The sequence below is a fragment of the Corvus kubaryi genome, unplaced genomic scaffold (genome assembly GCF_017639235.1).
Source record: "Corvus kubaryi isolate FWS band 111438036 unplaced genomic scaffold, C.kubaryi_AGA036_p1.0 133, whole genome shotgun sequence".
Taxonomy (NCBI): Eukaryota; Metazoa; Chordata; class Aves; order Passeriformes; family Corvidae; genus Corvus; species Corvus kubaryi.
In genome coordinates this window covers 24,373,461-24,399,100 of record NW_024580667.1, presented here as the reverse complement: position 1 = coordinate 24,399,100, position 25,640 = coordinate 24,373,461, and the positions used below count along the sequence as shown (strand labels likewise).

The 25,640-nt window shown below is 40.5% G+C and overlaps 1 protein-coding gene across 2 annotated transcripts in view; it reads left to right on the top strand.

Annotated features, from left to right (window-relative positions):
- Positions 1-554: 554 nt before the first annotated feature.
- LOC121669972 (opsin-3-like) overlaps positions 555-25,640 on the top strand; it is an 87,264-nt gene continuing 62,178 nt past the window's right edge. Inside the window, exons 1-2 of one of the 2 annotated variants that reach the window (XM_042039636.1) lie at positions 555-879; positions 4,505-5,276. In XM_042039636.1, the coding sequence (XP_041895570.1) occupies positions 4,925-5,276 (352 nt within the window). In that variant the 5' untranslated portion in view covers positions 555-879; positions 4,505-4,924. The remainder of the gene's footprint in view (positions 880-4,504; positions 5,277-25,640) is intronic. The other variant, XM_042039628.1, reaches the window with a different exon arrangement.

The following is a 25,640-nucleotide window of genomic DNA, read 5'->3' as shown; positions in this document are numbered from 1 at the left end:
GGCACTTTTTTCTCCTGTAGAAAGATTAGAGCAGTAGTTCTCAAAGAGCAGGATAGTAGTAGGCAGTAGTAGTAACAGAAAGACCCAGTACTACATGGTTTTTCAAGCCATATGCTATTTCTGCAATACACCTACATGTTTCTCAAAACACTGGTTTCAGCACACAGTAACCATAGTGCTTGTTCAGTCTGTAAATGCTTAAAATGTAAAGATTTGTGAAAAACGCGGACAAAGCAAATGACTGATAAATTACACACAAGATATGTTTGGTTTTGGTTTTGTCAAGTCAAAACCGCCAAATTTTGACACGTGTTTAAACTGTACTCCTGACCGCTGCTGAGCAGGTGTTTATATCCGCTTGCTTAACAAAACCCGAAAAAGTCTTTCCCAGCAGCAAGCGTGAAAACAGTGCCCAGCCCAAGCTTGCTGTGCAGACGTGCGGCGCCACCAGGGATGCCCAGGGGGAGCAGCCCTGGCGCAGGAGGGGCAGCCGGGCTGGGTGCGGGACCGCGGGGCGCTGGGCGCTGCCGCACCGCCCCGGCGCGGGCGGGAGCGGGACGAGATGCGCCTCGCCGCTCCTGTTCTTTGGTTCGGTGAAAGCCATCTGTTTACTCTCCGCCGCCCTCCCGAAGCTGGATGTGCTCGCAGCCCGCCCGGGGGGGAGAAGGTTGTGGGCGGGCAGGGCGAGCCCGCCGCCTCCATCCCGCGCCGAGGGGAGCGCCCTGCGGCTCCGCGGGCCGTCCGCTCTCGGCTGCTGGCCACCGCCGCCCGGGAGGGCAGCCCGGGGTACCGGGGCTCCTGTTGCCGCCGCTCGGGACGTGTTTGCCGGAGACTTGGGTGGCTGTTTTCCCTTTGGGTTGCTGTGGATGAAAGATACAGGTGGGTTTTTCTTCCAGTGTTCTGCGCCACGCTCCCCTCCCAAAGAAGTGTAAAAAAGTTTGTGAAAGAAGAATCCTAAGCGGAGGTTGGCTGGAGAGGCTTTTGCTTGGGGCAGTGTTTAGAAGCGTGGGGTAAGCTTTCAGTGCCCGCTGCAGCCGCCGTCCCGGCTCGGGCTCTGAGACCCTTCTCATGGCTTCAGCCCAGCTCGGGAATCGGTCTGTCTCATCTACTCTTAGCACAGACATTTCTGTGCCTAAACTCCTCTTTGCACGTAAGAGGGGTTGCCTTAACTTTAAATATACTGGATAAAAGTAGCTTTTTATTTCAAAAGCAGGGGTTTACCAGGCTTAGATTTTCCCCTTGAGTAAATAGTATGGCGTTCAAACGTGTGGACTTAATCACATGTGTTCTGTACTTATGCTGTTCTCGTTTCCATGTCTGTCTGTGTCACGAGCGTGACCTGCTGAAATAAGTCTGTTAATCTGCATACAAGAGACTCTTCTACAGACAGGAGGTTTTGGGAGCTAGGAGATACCCAAACATCTGAACCATAGAACCTCCTCTCAGTCTTCTAGCTTAGTTCTAAGAGAGACTTCTCTTTGGATCTCTTGAAATCTTTCAGTGTGTCTAGGAGCATGGGAAAAATAGTCCAGAACAGATGGGAATTCTGACTTCAGTGTAGCGAAGTCCCATGAAGACCCCTAACTTTCAGCTGTGTTTTAAAAGAATTATTTCAGCTGATGCCTCTGGTTTTTGGATGCTTTCTGTTGAAAACAATTCAGTTTCTCATCTGGAAGATGAGGTTAAATGTATGTCAACTTAAAAATACACTATTCCTGTCATAATTCTGTCAGCAGGTCAAAAAAGTGATTCTTCCTTCATAAAATTTCATCTGGGATTGTCTTTAAAATATTATCCAGGGGGTTTGATTTTGGTGGGGGTTTTTTTGTTTGTTTGTTTTTTAAGTTGTCATTAGAAATATAAGTTCTTAGATGATGGAAAACCACTATTTTAAAATTGATTTTTATATGAACTGAACAACAGGTTGATTTAGGTTGTGTGGATATGTAAATATAAGGGGATTTTTTTATAGCTCCTTTATATCCCAAAAGAGTAATGTAGATATAATGGAAGAGGGTAATGTAAGCTTTTTTTAATAATATGAAATTTGATTCTATTTATTTTATGCATTTTCTTCAGCTTTTAAATATTTAAAGTGAATTAAGCATCATCTTTGACATGTTGCACAACATTGCAAGAGAAGACGGTAAAGAATCTCCCAGCTGGAAACCTGTGAAGCTAATGTGTTCAATAAGTTACTTGGGAGCAAAGTGAGAAGGAAAAAACCAGTTTCACTGCTCAGACTAATGTGGATTGTCAGGTGAAAAAAGAAACCTCTCACTCTCAGTATTAAAGCCTGTGCTCTCAGAAGCTGATCTAACATCTTCTGAAACCTTATTTTCTTCCAAGAGACTACTTCAGAGAAAGTACAAGCAGTGATGGGTGTCTGTTTTGCTGTATCTTTAGACTTTTACTGTCAGAACCAGTTAACAGATGCAGCATTTAATGGCTGGTGACGTTAAATGAACTTTTGGCCCATTTCACCTGGCCATATGTTTTGTATTACTTTGGGTATGTTTTTCATTCCATGTCAACTCTGACAAATTCAAGAGGACAAACTGGATGCTCATTTATTTGTCTTGGATAGAATTGTAGGTTTGATTATTTTGGGGGTTTTTAACATCTTTTGAGAAGCAGAGTTGTCATCTAGTCCAACTCCCCTGCAATGAGCAAGGACATCTTCAACTCAATCAGGTTGTTCAGAGCCCTGTCCAACCTCACCTTGAACACTTTCAGGAATGAGCATCTAACACCTCCCTGGGCAACCTGTTCCAGTGTTTCACCACCCTTGTTGTAAAAAACTTCTTCATTATATCTAAATTGACCCTCCTTTAGTTTAAAACCATTACTCCTTGTCCTATTGCTGCAGGCTCTGCTAAGAAGTTTCTCCCCTTTTTCTAAAGTCCCCTTTAAGTACTGAAAGGCTGCAACAAGGTCTCTCCAGAGCTTTCTCTTCTCCAGGCTGAACAACCCCAACTCTCTCAGCCTGTTCTCATAGGAGAAATGCCCAGGTGAACATTTTTAAGATTTTGTTTTTGTTCCACTAAATTTTAACTCTGTTCTTTTAAACACAATTAAAATAAATTTAGAGTATATTGATGGTTAGACCCAGTTAGTTTCCTTCTATAACCTGCAACCAGAATTGGGTAGAAGATTTTTTTTTCCAAATTGTAGAAAGAGGACTTCAAAAGTTCTTTCTCTTAGATATGCTACCTGGGACCCTTTCCAACATAAATTACCGTGTACCACCTAAAGGGGGAGGAAAAAATCAGAAAGTATCAGGGTTTCAGATTCTCAGTGACCAAACTGTAGAAGGGCTGTGAAGTGTACATAATTTACTCACTAGGAAAAAAAGTTAAGATAGACTGTATATATTAGACTTCAAAACCACTGCAACATTTAGCACAGTGAATTTGTGAAAGTAGGGAAATAGAAAGACAAAATACTTATTCTAAAAGCTTACCATGACACAAGGATATAAAAGAAGAAAAGCAACTTCTGAATCTTCAGTAAACTGAACTCTCAATTTTCCAGTTGTTAAATACGTATTTTTCTACAAGACAATTTCCAGAAAACAACAGTTAGGAAGAATATAGGAGGTGCTCCATTTTAACATGTGTGCAATCATTCTAGGAGGACACATGGAAGAGAAGCTTTCATATTTTTTTAGTCCAGCAAGCTATGGGTATCATGCCTTTTGCACTGAGGAGTGGGAATTCATATATATATATATATATATATATATATATATATATACACACATATATACACACATCTCCATTTTTATGGAAAATTCTGTGCAGAATTTGCATGCAATCACATAGAAGACAGGCTACATTGTTATGCACCCACATTAAGTACTATTGCTTCACAGAGTACACACACAATGCATTCACTTCATGCAGGTAAAATTCATGCCTGTGATAGAGATGTGAGGCTTTGGGTCTCTGGCTGCTTTATAAATAATAAAGGAAGACATCTGTCCACTGGTAAATGTGGGAGGAGAGAAATTGATATCACAGATCTGCAAACCTTTGTAAGCACATGAGAGCTTGAGAGACTGCTTTTGAAATTCTTTCTGGATAAAGAAATACCTTCTCCTTCTCCTAAATTTTTCATCATTTTAATTAAGGTATAGCTAAGAATGAAACTTCACTTGGTGTAGATTGACTTAATGTGGGGGAAGACAGAGTTCTTCCTCTGGGAAGCTCATGCAAAGATATATTTCACCATGCATTTTCTCACCTCAGTAATATTGCTAGGAAGGTGCAAATAACCTTCTCCATGTTAAAGTGTGAGCTAGGGAAAAATTGCTTAAAACATCCAAGGAAATATAAACAAACTGATGTTTCTGTTAAAAATCAGAGTGAAAACTGAAAATAATGAGAGATATTTGTTACAGTTCAAAAAGTGAGAAACTGTTTGTAAATGATGTACCTATTTTTTGGTCTTTGTGTGGAAAGAGTTTTTTGGTTTTTACCATTTGTTTTTTCTGTATTTTCAGAAAGACACCCATGGTCAGAGGAAAGGAGGGTAGCTGCCACTGAGAGGGCTGTCCATTTGCTCTGAAGGAGGAGACCATGCTGAAGCATCTTTTTAAGATACCTTCCATTTTGAGCATCAAAAAAGATCATCTGATATTATCCTAGGTTCAAACAAGAAAGGTGAAATTGAGGTAATTGTTCACTTGGTTCCGCTGCCCTGGAGTTACTGCAGAGCAGACCCCTGGAAAGACACAGTGCAGGAAAATACTCCTGTACTGCAGTACAGTGTTTCACACCTGCATAACCATCTAAGAGATAGCTCATCTGAGCAAAGATCACAAGGCTCCTGAGATGATTTGATCTGTGATGGAATGACTTTTCTGGGAAACTGCTGGAGTACTTCAGCAAAGGGCACCCTGTGTCTCTGCCCTCACTGATCCATGACAAAGTCCAAAATGAACCACACTTGGACATCTAACCTGAGCTTTGGTGCACCTGCAGATCCTGCTGAGCCAAAGGCTGGACTCTCACGAAGTGGGCACACAGTTGTGGCTGTTTTTCTTGGATTAATCCTGTTTTTTGGTTTCTTGAATAACTTGATAGTCCTCATCCTCTTCTGCAAGTTTAAAACCCTTCGTAACCCAGTCAACATGCTTCTCCTGAACATTAGCATCAGTGACATGTTAGTGTGCATCTCAGGCACTACCCTCAGTTTTGCATCCAACATCCGTGGCAAATGGATTGGAGGGGACCATGCTTGTAGGTGGTATGGCTTTGTCAATTCCTGCTTTGGTAAGAGTCCACTGATGATTCTTTACTGTTCCTTTTTTAAATACTGGTGCATAAAGCAACTTGATCAGGGAGCTAAATGCTCTTCTGTGGTAAACCGAAGGATACTTTAATTGACTTGTTATGGTCAAGCACAAGTGAAATGCAGTTTAAAACATCTTAAAAAAAGACATTATGAAAGAGTAGCATTGATTTAATAAACATTTCCTAACGTATCTCGTTCTTGAAAACTACTTATTTCTTAAGAGCTAAAAATGGAATCTAAAAAAAGGCAAGCCACTGGAGAGAGTTTAAGTGTATGAACATATATAATACTTCTCTCTTTTTCAGGAAAATCTGTGCCATTGCTGAACTACAGGTCCCTCAGTGCATTTTCTGTCATGAACAAAGCCTCCTGAAAGTACTCTATTTACCATTTTTAATTATCACTCAATCTATAATATGAATTCCTCATGTCCCAGATAATGAGTTCTCATCATTAGATGCTTTCTGTTCTGCAAAGCAAAATCTTTATTTTAGAATTACATGCTTGCAGATTCAATAGCAAATTAAGTTGCAAGAATAGATTTGTCAGAAGTGATGGGAAAAGTATTCAGTGTTCTTTGCAACCATCTTTTGCATTGCTAGATAAAAGTGTTGTAACTGGACATTTTTTTAATTATTAAAAGAAGATGAAGGACAATGAACATCCTTGAAGGATGAGGCCTGTTGCTTTAAGAGTTGCACCACCAAGCAGTGACCCTTTCTTCATTTATTTCTACATTCATAAAAAGATCCACTAAAGCATAAACTGGCCTGGGGGTGCATATCTAGAAGTGATTCCTCATTTTACCCAGACCATGGGATTTGGCACAGCTGCCTCTTGTTCTGTGTCCTTGCTTTGGTGCCTCCAGGCCACCAGAACAAAACAAGCACGTTCCTGGCTCTTCTCCCACCCTGGATTGCAGCACTTCTTGTGCAGGCCCTTTGATCCAAGAAGTGTTCCCACAGCTCTTACTGTAAAATCAAGTGGTGGATTCAAACACTCGTTCTCTACCTGAATTATAAACACTTTGCTTCCAGTGGTGTGGTCGCTGGTACCTATCCCTTCCTCAAATGTGTGCTCCGCTGATGATCATTAACTCATTGTGACAGCTTCCCCTGGGAAACTGCTGCTTTGCCCAAAGTGAAGCCTCAGGAGTTAGTAATGCTGCGTAATATAAGAGCACTTACTTTGGCCATCCAAAAATAGACTCCATGGTCAACAGTACCTTGGTTTGTTTTGGTAGGTTGTTTTTAGTTTGGTCTGTGCCGAGCAGAATGACATGTCTTCTTCCAGGTTTCATTTCCATTTTTGTGTGTTTTATGAATTCCAGTATTTCTGTCAGTAGTTTTCTCAGGCAGAAAAAAGGACTATTTTTTTTTCTCCATCCTTTGAGCTTTCTTTTTTTTATTTACCGGTGGGATGGGAGAATAACATTTGAAGAGAAGTGGGAAAAGAGGTGGGTGTTTAAGGGCTTAGAAAAAGGTATGTTAAAGGTGCCCTTTGAGCCTGATGGCTTCTGTCTGGACACATGTGAGTTACCATCCCAGTGACTGCAGAATTAAACGTGCAAATGGGTAAGTTTCTCCCAGGGTATTCTGCTTGTGGAATAATTCTTCAAATTCAGATCTATATGAATCAGATGCATGGCAGGAGTGCAGATTTCTGTGCTATTTTCATGTGAGAGTTTCTGCTATAACTCTTAAAATTGATTAGGTCATCAATGAACATGCAAGCAAATAGAATGGCAAAACCCAGAATGTCAAATGTGACCTCAGCTCCTCTTAGTGATGTTGGTGCTGTCAGTGGGGTGTCCTGGGAAGCTGAGGCAGCCTAAATGCAGCTAGTTAGGATACTGTGCACAGTTCATGTCACAGTCTTGCAGCACTCACATTTTTTCTTTCATTAGTGTGTATAAAGGGCATAATGAAGAACTTTGCTTGCAGAGTTATAACTGAAAGATGTTGATTGGGATATAGCATGAGTAAAAGCAAATAGTAGTAGCAGGTTGCCTAAAATTTATGTGTCTTTACAAACAAATTTTATCTGCTGATAAATATCATTATTCATCCTTTAGCTATTCCTAAAAAATCTCATACATTTATTAGCTAAAAAATTAGCTTTCCCCCCTCAGTACCTCATGTCTGATTTTGGCCCATCAAAGATACGAGAAAGGACCGTAGTGCTCAAGATCCAGAATAAAGATGTATAATAGGAAAGGTAATTAGATGAAGTTCAACATCAAGGTTTGTAAGAGTAAATGCTTCCATACTCTTATCTGTTTGGGTTTTTTTCTCATGGGATAGATGATCCTACTAGGATAAACAACAGTATAGGAACATCATGTGTTAATGATGTTAAGTGTTTAGGGATATGATTTTTGCGTAATTATGGTGGTTCTGGGTTGCTGGTTGGGCTAGATGATCTTGAAGATCTCTTACAAACTTGATGATTCTGTGATGCTCTAAGTTCACTGGCCCCACTAGAATTGCACTTTCTTGTACTAAATGAAGGTATGTACCTTTTTTTCCCAGATGCAGTGTTTTTCTAAATCATGAAGAGATTTTAAGTGGGCAGCTAATCTTCATGACTTGGTGATTATTTAATGATGTGTAAAACACACCTAAGCCAAGTTCAAACTGTTAAAATATTTATAAATACAGTTTGTTCTTACAAGTCTTCCAAAAAGATTGTATTTTAAAGGTTATTTTTCCCCCTCCCAGTTGTTTTATGATATGATGAAAGCCTCCTTTATGTTTTAAATCAAATGAAGAGTGAAGGTGTTATCCTTCAGGTCTTTGGCTTGGATGAAACCTGAGACAGTGAAAGTAGGAAGCTGAGATTTTTTTCAAAAGTAAATGCAAGGTGAGAGATCACTCTTTTTTTTTTAAAATCATGTGCCTGGGAGGTGATCTGGAAAGCAGATCTGATTCCCCTTCCAGCAGTATCGACAGTGCAATGTACGTTGATGTCACTTAGTGTGAAATCAAGTAAGTTATTTACCAGGCAATCCATTGCCTACCCCAGGCACTGAAAAACCATGACCCAAGAATGAGCACCAGGGGGTTGCCATGGGCACAATGGAGAAAAATTATGGACAAAGTGTGTTTTTTTGGTTTAATTACTTGCTGCTATCCTTATATCTGCTTTGTGATTTCAAACCATATGTGGAAAGCACAAGGTTTGGAAGCTAATGGGAAATACAGATGCTGATCAATAAGCATGTAATGGAGATTTTAAGGAGAAAATTAAATATTGTGAGATCTGCTATGGAAGTACAATATGTTGGGTCTTGATATGGGGAAACATCAGGAATGGAGCTAGAGGAGAAACAGCATGGTCTGTTCCCTGCATAAATGATTTTACCCTGGTGCTTGTGCTTGTTTGCAGCTCTGTTAAGTAGGTCACTGCAGTGGAAACTGCACACGTCACTGAGTTGGGAAAATGGATGGATTTTTAAAATTTGCTGCCGTTACCCACCACTTCATGGTGGTTTGACAGGCTCATGGTTATACATTTAAGCAGACAAGGAAAGTGACAAATGGACAGGATCTGTTTTAACAGCTGAATTCTCACTAAACTTTGCAGGCAAGGTGAAAAAAGGATGGTTAAATATATAATGAAATTATTACGCATTAGATTTAAATTTAGGAAAAAAATATATTATTTATTAAAGCACTCCCATAGAGACCACATACACAGGAAGTGATATGCCATCCTAAGATTGTTTGTCTTGCAGTTTTGACCATCTCATGTGTAATCTCTCCAATGTCTTATTAAACACTTCAAATCTCTGGACAGATGAAAACTTTCAGAAAAAACTCATCTTTTCCCAAGATACTTGCACTAACATAAACCTCCCAAACATGTAGACAGGCAGAATTTGAGCTCAGATGACTTCTGGAGTTCATTCTTAGAATCACTACTCTATGCTATGTCAAATCAGGATTAAATATTATATAGATTGATACATACGGGAAAGACAAAGCTGTCTCTGTCTCCAGAAATTCAACACTGGATTCTAATGCTGGAAAAGTTCCAAGGCACATTACTATCAGGGATATTTCTCTGCCTGTTGAACTCTTAGCTCTTGTTTTCAGGTGTCTGCTGGTTGTTTTCTCTTTCTCAACCTTCATGGTAGTTAAAATACCTGGCAGCTTGCCTGAGAAGTTGTTTCCAATATTTCATTGTAAAAAATGAATTCTGATTAGTGTTGTGTAAAAGATCACCATGCAAGAGGGCCCAGAGATGCCTATTTCATATGAAAGCTGTGTATTCCCATACAGCATCCTGTCAGTCCTGGATGCAGGAGAGGGCTACATTCCTAAACCTATTTGAACCAAAGTAAGGCATGTAGATGTGTCCTTATGTCCATTGATAAACCAAGGTCGTACCTAAATGAGGACTTTAATCTTTTTAGAAGCCCTGTACTCAACTCTATGGGTAGATAAACTTTTCAGTCACATTAAAGCTGTTATTGATTTATTCCTTTGTAAACTGACAGAGAACACAACGAATGAGAAATGGAGCTGCTCGTGATTTTGCTTTAAAGTTCAGCTGCCTCGTGACCTTAAACAAATTATTTTCTTCTTAGTATTTTACCTTGACTTTATATGCTGTGTCTTAGACTCACTGCATTAAAGTAAGGTACTTATATTTAGGGTATAGACTTCCAACGTACTGGAAACTGTTTATGAGATGTACTTGAGACCTCAGATGTAATAAATGACTCTTCTGTGAAAAGATACATTTTTTCCACAACTAAAGATGCAATCTCACTTGGCTTGATCCTGCAAGAGCTCGTCTGATGTTTTGTGAGCCTCGATGAAGCAAGTACTTGTCTTCCAGTGCAAAACCACTCTTAGCAGCTCCTCACTTGCCCACTGATCATTGATTGCTCCTTTTCCAGTGGGCTTGGGATGGAGTTAAAGGTGATATTTCTATAAATGAAGCTGGTAGCAAACACAGTTAATCAGTAATGCTTAGGAAAACATAGTTCTGCAACAGACCCTAAAAACATTCTCTGTTTGAAGTGCATAGACTCTAATGACAGCAGTCATTGTGACCCATGCAAGCTTTCCTCAGTAGCTGGTCAGTATCAGAAATACTCTGCTGGTTCAAACAGGAGGAAAAAGGTGCCTGACTCACGGGGATAAGTCAAAAGTGTTTACAGTCCTTTTATCTAAAACAGGAGAAATGCTATCATGACCTTGAGGGCTTTAGTTACTTTAATACAGTGTAACAACTGACAGTTTGTCCTGAATTTTTCTGTGTAATTTCAAGCACCTGATATGCATTATATTTTATCATAAACAAAAATACAAAGGTAGTTATTCAGAAGATATGTAATCCTAATTCCTCTTTTGGCTTCTCCTCTCCAGGAAAACTGAAGTTAGCCTGCTATACTTTTTACTTAAATAACTAATCAATGAGCTAGTGGTACATTATTAAATACACTTCTGAGGCTGTATTTATATGGAAAAAACGAAATGCTCAACCCTTTAGAGACAGATGGGAATCGTCTGACTAAAACCCGACATATTTCAATCTTCAAAGCTTCTTTTATAATCAATAGAAAACCAAATCTGTACTGCTAGCATGCAAACTGTTCAACATTTGAGATGGTCTCTTCAGGGTGATACGTGTCCCACATGCACCCCTTTATCTCCCTGGACTGTGAAAAGAACCCAAGCTCAGGGGTAGATACCTGCTCTGTACCTCTCTGAAGTCATGAGATGACCCTCATTACTTCTTTTGTCTTTCTGGAATTTTCTTACTTTTGCTTATAATTCCCTCCCCACTTCAGTATCCTCTTCCAGGATGTTTCCACAAACTTCTATCTCCTATAGGCATTAAACACTGTACAAAGTTGAAATCACTTAGAATGGCTGTGCAAGAGTGAGCATTTTTAAGATGTGTGTTGTGTTTCCATGAAGAGGTGCCCTAGTCCTCTATCCAATTTTACAATCCTGAATACATCATGTAGGGAAAATGCTGTCTGCTCTTTCTACAGGTAATTTGTAGAGTATGAGTACTGGGCTTCTGCATTCATTTTACATGCTTGAAGCGGAGAGACAACTTGGGCAAAAGTTTTGGAAAACGTGATAAAGAAGGGATCATGCCATGCAAAGAAAGTGGAAATGGAAGACCTAATGCTGTACATTCAATGTTATTCCTGAAACCAGAGACTTCTCTGTGGTAGGCACTTTAACACCTGTTTGAAGGAAGAGAAGATTTTGCCTTCTTTACAGCAGAGTATCACCGAGGTGTGTGCTGGGCTGGAGATGAAGCACTGCACAGCCCCTTGCTCAAGCCCTCCTCTCTTCTCCCCTCACCATGGTGGAATGGGGAGGAGAATCAAAGTAAAACTTTTTGGTAGAGATGAGAACGGTAATAATTGAAAATAAAGTAAAATACAATACTTTGTAAATAATAATAATGATGATAATAAAAAGGGGGGGGAAATTGCTGCACAATGCAGTTTCTCACCACCTGCTGACTAAAGTCAGACCCCCTCCTTTTTCCAAAACCCACACCAGCTGCCCTTCTAGGTAACTCCCCTCAGTTTATATACGGGGCATGATGTTCTCTGGTCTGGAATATCCATTTGGTTAGGCCACCTGTTCCAGCTATGCTACCTCACAGTTTCTTTTGTGTACCTCCTCACTGGCAGATGTGTTATCAACACCATTCTCATTCCAAATACAAAACACAGTATGACAGCTACTGAGAAGAAATTAACTCTACCCTAGCTGAAAAGCAGGACAGCGTCATTCAATTTACCCATTCATAAGGTGTCACAGATTATGGGTGTTGGTGCTAACGGCGTTAAGATCCTGGTACACAGCAGGTGTCTGTAGTAGCAGCCATGGTTGCTTCTCCTTTCCCTGGTCTGGGTAGCTCCAGCTGGGCCTCATCTGCACACCAGACTGCAGTAGTGGAGTGTACCAGAACCCCCACACTGCCCTCCTCCTCCCCTCTCTCATCTTTCATCACAGCAGAAATTCAAGCAATGGCTCAAACAGGAGTTGGAGAGTGCTCTGAAAACATCTTCAGGTACCCTCAGCTTGTACCAGCAGCCACGTGTAGGTGGAAACATTTTTTCCCTTAGCTGCCATCCTTAATGTTTTCTGTCATGTTTTGTTATATGGTCTAGAATCTATAGTCCATTTTCCTAATGCCTGTACAAAAGAAGACATCAACAAAAAAATGCAGAGGTACCAACAGTGGGCAGCCATGCCTGCAGCACAGTCGCATACTTTTGGTCCTGTGTTATGGCCATGCATTGCAGAATGCTGGAGATTTTATGCAAAGAGATACACAAACAACATCAGTTCGCATGGACACCTCGAACAGGAGCTTAAAGGATAATTCTCACAGAATTATCCTGATGGTGAATTGAGTCTGAAAGGTCATGGCTATAAGCTCTGCTGGAGATGATGAAACAGCATTTCTGTCAGAGTTCAAGTTTAATCGTTGGCATTTCCAGGCCCTTTTCCCTAATCCTGGGTCACGGCATGAACCCTGACAATGCTATGCCTGATGTTGGTTTTCTTTTAATTTAGGAAACGGCAGAAACCATCTCAGTTGGTAGTCAAGTCACACATGTGTGAAAAAATACGTCATTAAAATATAGCTGGCTTTTTGGTCCCTCAGTGGGTATAATGAAATAAAATAGAGCCCAGTAAACAAGCAATACTCAATCAAAAAACACATTAGAGAGCAATGGACTTCGCTTGTGAAGGGCTATTAAATCATATTATTTTTAGCTATGTGTTTAATAATCTCTAGGAACTGTTAAGACCATCTGCATGCTGACACATCTGAACAGAATTCAGTATTTTTGGAAAACTTTTAAGCTTCTTTTGTAGCCCCTGAAATATACAAGGGAGAGGATATTATCTTTGGATGTTCAAATCCAAGTTATATACCTAGTGACATTTTCTTAACTCATGACATTCATTTTCTATGTCTCTTTCTTTTTAGGAAGCATTTAAACAGGGTCTTCCAGTCCAGTAAGGAAATGAAAGTTACAGAATTTTCAATGATAAAAAGGATACAGAACCATTGCATAGTTCAAAATAATGACTCCATAATAGGTGATAACTATAAAGTTCATTTTCTCCCCTGTTTTCTCAGCTGTGGCAAATACTTCATACTTAAAAATAATCATTAGGGTTTAGATTTTCTTTTCTTTGCTTGGGGCTTTTTTATTTTAGTGATTCTGCTACCTTTCTAGTGAAAAAAGTATATTAACTGAGAAAATAGTTTTGTTAAATTGGTGTGCTGACACTAAAACAGAAAAATAAGTTTCTTTGAAAGTTGAAACTATTCTGATTACATTTGCATTTTTCTACATATCAACACTAGCTGAGAAACTGCTTCTGAAACTGAAGATTCAGTAATGTCAATGAACTACAGCCTCTACTGATTTGCAGACCACTTATTGCTTCTGTGGATTTCTCAGCTAACATGATTCAATACTTAAATAATCCAAATGCCTCCCATTACTGGGTGATTTGTGGATTTGGTTTTGTTATGGGTCATTTGGGTTTTTTTTAAACCTAACTCAAAATTACCTCTGTGTGCTATAAATTTTCCTGTAATTGATACAGTCAGGAGAAACATTCGGAATCTGCAGACAACAAATGCGAGGGAGCAGCACTCCAAGTAGGCATTTCCTCTCTGTGACATCCCCCCATCCCACTTCTGTGAGATGTCCCTGTGCTTTCCCTCCTGAGCAGTGTGGGACCTGGTTGCCCCTCTCTCCCCTCAATGCTGTGCTGCCCCAGTGCGGATCAGGGGATGCAATCAGAGGATCACCCTATGCAAGGGTGAAACCTCAGGTTCCCTGGGGCTGCTTGGCACCCCAGGCCTCTCTCCACGGTCTCCAGATGGTAATGCCTCTAATCAAGGTCACCTGGGTACCATCTTTTCTACTGTTGTGCCAGACTTCCCCTGCTTCAGCTGAAGGTCTCGTGCCAGCTATCAGCATCAGGCTCAATTGCTCTGGGATATTTCAGCCAAGTCATCTTCAGAACACGATGTAAAATTATGTTACTTCTCCTATTTGTAGTTTTTAAAACGTGTTTCACAAAAGATGCCAATATGATGGAAGTCTCATCCTGTGGCCAGATACAAACTTCTACTGCTCCTTAAGAAAGAGTAGCAGGCCCAAAGCAAAAGGCTAGTGACTCACGGGGCTAAACTGGAAAACTTTACATATATTTCACAGTGTTTTGTTAGAGGCAGACATTCACTACCTGCTAATTTTCTAGTGTTGTTTTTCAATTATATCTTCTATTGTTTCTTTCTCCTGGTACTATTTTTTATTGTTTCTATTTGTTTCACTAATGCAATTAAGAGCAGAAATAGTAGATAACTACAGCAAGGAGGAGTCAAAGTCAACAGGCTTCCGATGAAACAAAAGAAGGATACTTTTTTATGTTGAATTAATTTTGTAGAGATTTATAACAGTAGAAATTTGTTCAGGACCAAATGACTATCAGAAAACAAAGTATCAAAAAGCAGACTTGATTGTAAAAAATTTTCATAAGGAATACAAATCAACAGCAATGTAAAACTTTGCTTAGATTAGGACTTTAGTAATTCCTAAAATTCAAAACCATTAGTTAATTCACATATATGGCATTTTATTGCTTAAGATCTAAGTGTTGTCTGAGTCTAGTACAGACCTCTGAGTACTGGAATAGCACATTGACATCTGGCAAGATTTGCTTTCAGCTAAGAAATGGTATGAACTTTACGAAACCATAGATAATCCCGTTTAACTTGACTTTATGAGAATTTTAGGATGTGCAATAGTTAGACTTAATCCTTATGTGCATGTGCACACTGAAGCATTATTGTTGTCCAGACTTACAGTTTGGGGGTTATTTGTGTTCTGTGTTCAGGCTGTTTATGGAGTTACCAGGGGACCTCTTCAGACTGACACGTTTAATCACCCTAATGAACTTAGGCCAGCTGTTTGGGCACTGCCCAGCAGGCAGCCCGAGGCAGAGCAGGTCAGGCACTGCTCTCCCCTTCACTGCTGGCAGCGGAGCAAGCACTGCGGGGGAGGTTGATGGCCATCCCTGTGCCTGATCCGTCTGCCTCAGTGTGAGTTCAGCAGTTGATTAGAAACAGTTACAGGGTAGGAGTTAATACGGTAGCGATGAGAAGTTACAAATTCTGCCTCTCAGTGAAAGAGTGGAGTTTGTACCTGGCATTTGCATGTATATTGTGTATATGTTCTGTACACTGACTGTGGTGCCCCAAGCAACTCTTCTGCATGCAAGTCTTTGTAACAAATCCCAGCAGTTTGCCCTAGTTTATCCAAACTTCTAAATTTTGCTCTGTTTGCTCTGCACAATTTTCAGCGAAAAAACGTGTGGCAGCGTAAGAGGGCCAAGGTTCAGCAGTGGCTGCAGGAATTTGTTGAGAATTGCTTTACTATGCATACTTCTTAAAATTGAAAATGTATTTCTATTTAATATCCTTGAGAGAGGCAAAGATGGCATCACAGGAGTAGGATAAAAGGCTGCTAGATAAGTATGCCAGTGAGGATTTATATAGACATTTTCTAATGGGTAGAAAGCAGGTTATGAGACAAGACAAAGCCTTAGCTTAATATACTTTGAGATAAGAGCAGTAGACGTATCACCATCTGGTTTGCTTCATGTAACAGTTTTTCTCCATTGGTCAGTGCACCAAGGGGTGTTTAACAAGGAATTTGAGAATGAGTAGGAGTTTTACAAGTTAATATCTTTCCTAGGGTTGTGGGCACTCACACCTTTGGAAAAGAAATACTGATAGCAGATACAAGCAGGTATTGGCCTCTTACTGCACTGTAATTGTTTTCTCTTATAATTTCAATAACTAAATAATGGTTATGCCTTGCAAAGGTTGTGTGTGTGATTGTCAAGTATATGCCATTCAAAGTATTTTGCCTAGCTGTTCTACAATACTAAACTTAAACTTGGGATAATTTTCAGCATCCAGTGATATTTTTCCAATACGTAGTTGCACAGCCTGTGATTTGTGGTGTAGAAACATCTTCCCTGAAGTAGTACTTTTGAATCTAATAGGTCTTCCTGCATTTATCCCCCATTCCACTTCCTCTCAGGAAACCTGCAAAATTTTGGTATACACAATATAATATATCAAGGAATTCCACTTATTAAATATGTACTATGCAAAGAGAAGTACCTTCTCCTGTTTGTTTATTCTGAGTCTGCAACTTGATGATTTAATTTGAAAACCCACTTATTGTAATATAAGAAACACTAATCTTTCCCTGTCTACCTTTTCAACTTTCCTCTTTCTTTTCTCTGTTTTCTCTAATAAGTCCTGTTGTTTGATTTTCTAAATGCTGATGAACACTGCTGCAATGGAAGTGGTTTGTGTAAAGTTCTCTATCATAACTCTCTTTGCAGAGCAGTAAGTCAGAAACAACTGCCTGGTATTTAAAGCCAGGTCTGTTTTCCTCCACATGTGGCAGTTTATATCAGTACTGCATTTCATCTGCTCAATGGTTCAGTTTCATGTGGTTGTGCTGCAGTACTTCACAGTCAGTTTTTGTTGATTTGAGTTATTCTGTATAGTGTGATCAGAAAACTTGCCACTTTTTTCCATCTTTTCCAGATCATTTGTTAATGTGATGAATAGCCCAGGGCCTAGCACAGATCCATGGGGAACTTTGCTGTCCACAGTTTCCACTAAGAAAACTAATTTTTTTTCTCCTGTTTTTTTATTTCATATCTTTATTTAATTATTTATCCACATGAAGATTTCTGTTATTGCAAGGCAGCTTACTATCCTTAAGAGCCTTTGGACTAGTCAAAGTTGTTTGAAAATCCAAGTAGGCATCACCTCCATCTGCACGGTGCTGTCAAGGACCTCTGATGAATTGGTAAGGTGTGTCTTCCCTCCATGATAGCCATACTTGTCCCAAAATGTCATACATCCATTATAACACCTTCTAGTGCAATTTCCACCCATCTATTCACTGCTGCAGATTAGACTCACTGGTTGGGTGAAATGTACTGCAACGGATTTCTGTCTGCATCAGTTATATCTAATTTCTTAATGGATGTAGCAAGAGATCTCCTCTTTGAGGTCCTTTGGAGGGGTTAAGGAATGGGTTAAGCAATGGGGAATACTGCTTCTCCTCGCCACACATCCTTCATCCATCACAGTGATCTTGGATAGAGACAGGAGAAGCCTTCTCTGGTGTTTCATTTCACCTGCACACCATGTGAGATTGTGTGGTTGTGAAATTGCACAAGGAACTCTTGGCCCAAAGGCAGTGTAAAGCCTGGTCAACATATTTTGAGACTGCATTCATAGTATCAGATATGACTATTTATTGACCAGATAATATCTAATTAGTATAAAAACAGTTTGACCACTAGACCTTATGACAAACTTGACTAAGAAGAGTTAGTATTTTTAGTGTGTTCCACCCCTAGGAATGGTAACTGCCAAAGAAACCCCCCAGATTATAGAAAATCTCTAGAAATATACTCTTATTATTAAAAACAAGCAGTTGGATTCAGTGAAAAAGGAAGAGCTCACTGGAAGGAAGTTGGCTGTGTGCTCTGGTGGACACGTGGATCATCAGCTAGCAGATGTCATTTCACCTTTTATATGTCCCACGCACAGAAACCCCCTGAGACTGCATGTTATGTGTTACGTCTGTGCACATCCTCAGCATGAAGGAAGGTCCTGGGGATGCCCCCACGTTTCAAAAGGAGCAGTCCTGGCAGGAGGTGGGGGGCCTGCACGATGGTGTGGGCATGGAGATGCAGCAGTGAACCCGACTGCCCTGAGAGCATCCTCCTGTTATGCCGGCGCTGTACATCCACGTCTGCTTTTCTCCTGAGATGCTGCTGTGCAGGAGCTCCATCTAGTGCTGACATTTCTTATTCCAATTCCCTACGGCGGCAGAGCAAATACACTGATACAGAGGCAGCCAAGTCAGGAAGGTGAATTTGCCAGGGCCAGCCTGCTTTCCAGAATGCAGAGGGCTCCTGCATAACATACATAAAGTGAGACAGAAGAGAATGTTCGGGGATATTTTTGGACTGTGTTGGTATCGTTGAGATGCAAAAGGGAATTCTTTGCTCTATTTATGCCACTGGGAGTTTGTTGTTTGGATGGATAGGCATATTAATAACATTGCAGAAAAATAAAGTAGTACCCAGTGATGCATGTTAAGTCACCAGATACAGCCAGGAATTAAGATCTCCTTTAAAGCACAAAATAAACACATTTAAAAATTCAGCAAAGGAGGAGGAAAGAAAGAGGAAAAACCCAAGAGATTTCTTTCCTATTCAAAGTAATACATGCTGTCTGTATTGAAGATACCACCAAACACAAAGGAAAGGGTATGTTGTACAAAGGATGGAACACAGAAATGACCACTGAGAAAAGAGCAAGGAAGATTTACTGAGCAGGACCAGTAATGCTTGTGGTCAGATTTGTCACAGCAGGTTGGATCCAGCAGTGATTTCTCAGTGATTTCTTTCAAAGTGCAAAGTTCAACTGTGACTTCCATTAGAATTAGAAGCAGGAAGATAATTCTTTGGAGAAAGGAATGATTGCCTGTTCTAATGGGCTCATGATTCCAAGTCATCTTAGCAAAAGAGAACAGGCATTAGATAAATGGCAACTGGTGCATTTATTTCTATTCAAAGCTAGCGGTTGATATCTGAGGTAGCCTGTATTTGGAAAGTGGTTGTAACTGCTAATGTTCAGCAAATGAGTGTAGGAAATTTTTTCTCAATTTCAAATAAGTAGAAATGGTTTTAATGTCTTAAAAATCAAAAGTAAATTCTGCTCTGATCACTAATATGTGGGAGCAGCTAGAATAAGAGTCACCAAATGAAAGAATATTTGATGATTTTGACCATTTATTCTGTGTTTATCATACAAATATTTAATAGGCATATCCAAATAAAGCCAGTAGTATTTTGGAAGCACATCTCATTCTCATCCGTTTCTGTCAGTTTTTGAGGCATCCACGCACTCCTCTGCAGTTCATATCCTTTATATTAGCCCTGAACTTATCAGGAGTTGTTATAGTCACACTGTGGTTTTGCTAAATCATAAAATGTTCTGCTGTGATTTGTTTATTCAGGAAAGCCAGGCTAGTACTGGTTGGTTGTCCGCCAAGACCAGTCCTCACTTGGAGTCTATTCATCTTAACTGTGAAATGTGTTCTAGGGTCAGCAGGCTTTCTTTTTAACTCTGGAAACGTTTGGGGTCTTCTGCCAAAATCTGCTGGCAGGTGGATGTGGGCTCATAAAATATGTATCTCCTTTTTTTGTTTGGGACAGAAAAGGAAGAAGTGGACAAAATTCTGGGTATTAGTGAAGACGGAACAGTAGCCATATATGTCTGCCAATCTCCAGACCTGTTTGAATCCCTTCTGAATATTAATTTGTAATTCTCATCTCAAAAAATGAAAAAAACTCCAAACACCAAAACCCCAACCCCACCAACAAAAACTGAAACCTTTGATTATAATTTTTTGTGAAATCTCATATGCACAATCTCTCACATGTTTCTCTCTCAGATTTGCTCATTTTATGCTACCTTCCCACTAGCCCTACTGGCTATGGAAGTTGCTATCTAACTTAACTGTGTTTTATCAATTTAACTGAATTTCTTTTATTCCGGGTTGCCTATCCCAGATTTCACAGGGCTATCAACATTTTCACTGCCACATTTTGGCAATTCCAGTATCATGAAAAAAGAGATGTAACCTGCAGAACCTCACTGGAGACTGTATATGACATAGGTTTTTCCCTATCTTGGCTGTAGCAATGAAATGTGTGTTATGAGACTCAGAGCTAGAAGGCAAAATGGAATTCTAATTTTTATTTAAACAATTAACAAGTTTTCTTATTTTTTCCTCTGTGATAGTGTGACTTAATAGTTTTTCATATTTTACTCAAGTGCATATGCTATGAGAAAACCAGGTCAACAGATCAGTGAGTCAGCTTTTGAAAGTTTCTATCATTATAACACTCTTACTTCCTCACCGCAAAGAAATCTCTGATGGCAGCAATTACTATAGTGATTATCACTGTATTTTTGTGGAAGAAATGTATTGATTTTAATGGAAGCAGAGCCCAATAATTTTACTTATCAGTATTAACATTAACTGGTGCATAAAAAATGGAAACAAAGGTGATGATAGAATGCATTGCTCTCATGAAGTCTTTGATGCTGTGGCAGTTATTAGGTAAGACACTTTGGCCCAGAGCAACAAAATTGCTCCTGAAGAATAAGCAACCATTAGAAAAAGAAATTGTTTCCCTTTTTTTAACCTCTTGCTTCTTCTAAACCTCTCTTGTGAATATTAGACCTACAAATTGTATTTCATTCATAGTCCCTGGCAGATGATACTAAGATATGTTTTCAGAAAGATACAGAAGTACAAATATGTTGGAAAGGTCATGACTTTTAAGTTGCTTAAATTGTTTATGTTTCATTTTCATGTGTGGAATGTTTTATTTCTGTAGACAACTAACAGAAAGATTCTCTTTTTTATTCAGGAAAGTTATTCCCTTGAAAACAGCACTGAGTCACTGATCAAACTAGTTTTGTATAATTCAATAACATATTTATGTAACATCATTCAGTAGCACAACTTGGAATTAAACTCAAAACTTTAAATTTGAGGTATTAAGAGACTTCATTTGAAGAGAGCTGTTTCTTACTGCTGTTCTTCTGTGTTTAAATTTAAGTCCTTGGGCAAGTATGATGAAAGGTGTCATCCAGAAGAAACAGCAGAAGAATACCTCAGCATAGGGTTCCCCAATATTCCCAACTTGGGGTGCATCTCCATTTTATCTCCATCTTACAGTGCCACAGAGCTTTTTAGCATATTTTCCAGCTAATGGAAGAGCAGATTTAGCAGCTGGAAACTGAGGGACTAGAAAGAAGGGAACATAGCTGTGTTAGGACACATAACTTTTCTGAGAGACCTACCTGTTGCTCATGTTAGGTATTTACCAGCAGAGCAGTAAGTGGAGACCAGAGCATGCCTCTTCCATCCCTGCTGATGTCCTTCCAGCACTGTGCTCTTCTTTGCTCGCTGCCTCTCTGAGTTCACTGCTCGCAACTGCACAGTGGCCTGACTTCAAAAGGAAAGGCACAACTTCAGGCAGGTCCCAGCCTGCCAGCTGCTTGTTCACACTCCTCTTGCACTTCCAGCTGCATGATGTCCTTCCCAGGTGTCCTGGCTGTAGAGAGGGAGTGGAGCTCAGCACCATGTGGATGTGGCCAGGTTGCTGTTCTATACCACGCACATCATCACTGCAGGCATGGTTTCGGGGGGAAGAAAAGATGAGCGTGCCCCTGGAAGTGTGTCATTTTTTTTCACTCTTCACTGGGGGGCATTGCTGGGATCAGCCCTGTGGACCTTATCCTCTGTTGTCACTGCCTGTCCCCTTCCCACTTCCTCCAAGACACATCCTGGAGTTGTCGTTCTGAAAAAGTGGCAGCCTTGGCTCCAAGACATTGTGCTGAAAAGTAGCACCTGTGCAGGAAGCACCTGCAGGGAACAGAAGGGTAGAGGGGAGCCTGGTCCCAGCCAAGCTGAGCCTAAAGGTGCTGAATGGAGCCAGGTGGAGCAGGGTGGAACAGTTCTAGGTGGCCATGCTACATGGAATTTAACCAGAAGAGCACAGCAATCTGAAAAAAAAAACCAGGCATCACAGCACATACTATCCAGCTTTTGGGAGATTTGTCCATCATGGTTTTCATTGTATCAGGCTTGGGAACACGAGTGCTGAGTGCAGGAAGCGGCCACCATCTTTTCTTTGTCTGGAGGAACTGTCTCTGGCACTGAGCATGGGAACAGCCACCATCCTGGCTTTGTTTTAGCGGCCACACAGAACTAAGCTGAGGTGATGAGCAACTTCTTGTGTGTAAAGCACCTTCTCTTTTCGTATACTTTCGTTATTAATATTGCTGCTATTACTGTGCTTTTCTTATTTCATTGCTGTTTGCTTTCAATAAATTATTATCTCGAGCCATAGTCTCTTTGTCCCTCTCTTGCCAGAAGGGTGGGAGGAAGAGGAGTGGCTTATTTGGAGTTTCATTTCTGGCAGGTGTTAAATTACCACACCAGGATATTATGTGAAAGCTGTCCCACAAGAATGGGTACTACATGCACACACATACAGGAATGGAGTCTTGTCATGCATGACATCACTATTTTCTCTTCATTCATCAACACATTCAAGTGGCAATGGCCGGAGTTGCTGTTGGTTAACCTCTGCCACTGGCAGACCCCTCTGGAGTAATTAGAGGGTGCTGCAGGTGCCATGTGGGAACTTAGTAACACTTACTGTTTGCTCGATTTCCCCTCTGCATTTTGTACATGGCTGGTAGATGGTCTGCACCCCCAGGGTTGCTCAGCTTGCACCACCCTGCCATGGGGCTCAGCCACAGAACAGCCAGGCACACTCTGGTTCCACGCCTTGCACCAGGCTCAGCTGCATTTTGTCCTGTCTCCATCTCAGTAGCTGAGTTTGGGCTGGACATGGGTTTCAGTGGTACTGGGACATGTATGGACTTGCTGGGGAGTTACTGAGGTTGGTGCAGATGATGCAGGGAGGGAAAGGTCTGTAAATGCCTGAAGACAGCGCAGCAGAAGAGTGAGAACAGCTTGTGCAGGTAACAAAGAATGCTGTTTCTAGCAGTAAAACATACTGACTGGCCCAAACCTGAAGGACTAGGTGCTGATAGTAACAGTGTGACAACCCATGGGTAGAGGATCCTGCACCCACTGAGAGGAGCAGGGCCTCAAGGGTACAGCATGATACAGCTGCCATTTCTTTCCATGGTAGCTCACCGTGAAAGAAATGGTGCTGGTGCAGGTGAGCACCTTCCAGGCAGACGTGCTTTCCAGAGGAGGAAATGCCAACAGGGAGCAGCAGTCTTGCCTCAGACATACAATGTTAGTATGGACATTTGTAAGCAATGGAGGATTTCATGACACTGGACTTCTGAAGCATATAAAGGCTCTATCCAAAACCCAGTTTGTTGCCAGGGAGGTACCTGTAAGCAGGGGGTTTTATGAACTGGTAGCTGGAGTCTCTTGTTCTCTCTGTTGAGCAGAAGAAATTCTGGACAGACCTCTTAAGCACAGACCTTGTGGGTCTGTGGGTGTGAGAGTGTGAGTGAATGAAAACTATGAGACAATGCCTGTGAGTGGGTAAAATCAACCTTCACAGAGGTTGAGTGTGGCAAACCTATCTTGGTTTTTTGCAAACCCTTGGATTTAGTTTTTCTCCATTAATTTCTTGTTGAAGAAGGTGCTGTTGCATCCCTCCACGCTCAGTCTGCCTAAGGTTACTTGTGTCTTCTTTTCATTGCCCCTGGTCCTTGATAACTGGAACATAGTGCAGGATTCCCTTACAACATGCAACCAGGGCCTCTCCAGGATGCCTCAGGACTCTAACCGTGCTCTAGTGTAATGACTTTCAGGACATTTAAGAGAGCAAATATACCTAAGTTAGTAGTCAAAACTTTGACCCAGTGTAGGCTGAATGCATGGGATTCTCAGCTTTTCCTAGCCTCCAGACCATGGATGAGCTGCATCCCCTCTCCAGTTACTACATCAGTGAGCAGCATAAACCAGCAAAAACTAATAAGAAAAGGTAATGCTTTTAGCTGGGACTCATGGGAACAAAGTGTAATGATTTGCTGTGCCTTTCACAGCGTACTCTGTGCTGTGCTGCCAGAGAGAAATGTACAGATCCTTAAATAAAAGTAAATAATAGATAATGTCTCAGATGATAGCCCTATAAATAGATGTCTGTCCTGGTTTATGACTTGAAATTTAATTTCTTGCACCCTACTCGCTGCAACTAATTGCCATGTAGAAAGGCCTATGGTCCACACCCAGCTAGTCTCAAAGTCACTTATTTCCATGGTTAACTTTTGAATAATTATCTATTCCTGTAATGCAATCTGCAGTGGAGTTTTTGACATTTTTCAGTACTGTTCAGTGAGAATCTCATATGCATGAAATGCTGGGGGAGCAAATTACATCTCTCACTGTGATTGACTCCTGTGGAGTTATTTGTCTAGGTACAGCTTGAGGCTCGAAATATTTGTTGTAAGCAAATTCCATTTAGATTTGCAATTCGTGAACCTAATTTTGTTGCAATTTTAGAAAAAATTACTCATTTGAAATTAATATACTCAGTCTACACAGTCGTAAATGTTACTACACAATAAGAATGAAATATTGGCATAACGAATTATAATTATTTTCTTCTTTTTATAGCCTACATTATTTTTTTAAATTTGTTTTCTCGTTATTAAGGCCATGGAGATTGTGCTCAAGTCTTTTCTTCAGAGACAATTCTAAAGTATTTAATTGCTTTTTTTTTTTAAGCTGAGATTCTCACTAATTCCTCTGACTGCAACAGATAGGGCATGAAATAGAATACCAGGTAACTGCAGGATTTCTGACAAAGGTCACAACAATTAAATGCACGTGGCATTAAGAAAACTCCGTATGCAAAGCTGGGAGGCATAATGAAAACTGAGAAGATTTATTCTGCTTCAGCCAAAACAGCTTACAAGAAGGGCGAAAGGGAGGCTGAGGAAACTGTGAGCCTGTTAGTCTAAAATCAGTGCCTGGAAAAATTATGGGGAGGATCACGCCAGGTGCTATAGAAAAGCATGTAAAGGACAAGGCGATCGTCAGTTTATTGCTGGCAGCTCATTCGCTGCAAGCTGACAGCTCATGTACACCTGATCCCCATATTTTATTTCCAGCCAGTGTCAAACTGGCTGAACACAAAACCTGGTTTTGCCTTTTTTATGAAATTACATTGTTTCACTCCAACAAATTAGTATCTGTTATAATTGATGAAAGGTTACTGGTGTGTTTCTAGCATTCAGCTACTGAACTAATAAAAGAGTGAGATTAAAAACAATTGTTTGGTTGTTTGTTGTCTTTTTAATTAAAAAGCTGTAGATATTCTTAGCAATCAGGGTCATTGGAGCTTCTCTGCCGGAACATTGCAACAAGGTTATTCTTGATGTGGTTTTGACCAGCCTTGGCTTCTGTGTTAAGGTGACAGGCCCTCCATCCGTAAGGCTGGATGGAGCTGCAGTGTTGGGGCATAGAGAGTCAGGGCCCATCTTGTGACTTTGTGTGCACTGCCCCGGGTCACATAAAGAAGACTGAGACAGGGTTGCAGCGACCTCTGTTCTTCCTCACCTGGGTAAATAGGTGTTTTAATTACTCGCAGCCAATTCAACCAAACATATCTCACTGCTGGAAAAAGCTACTTGTTAAATTTGTATTTTGA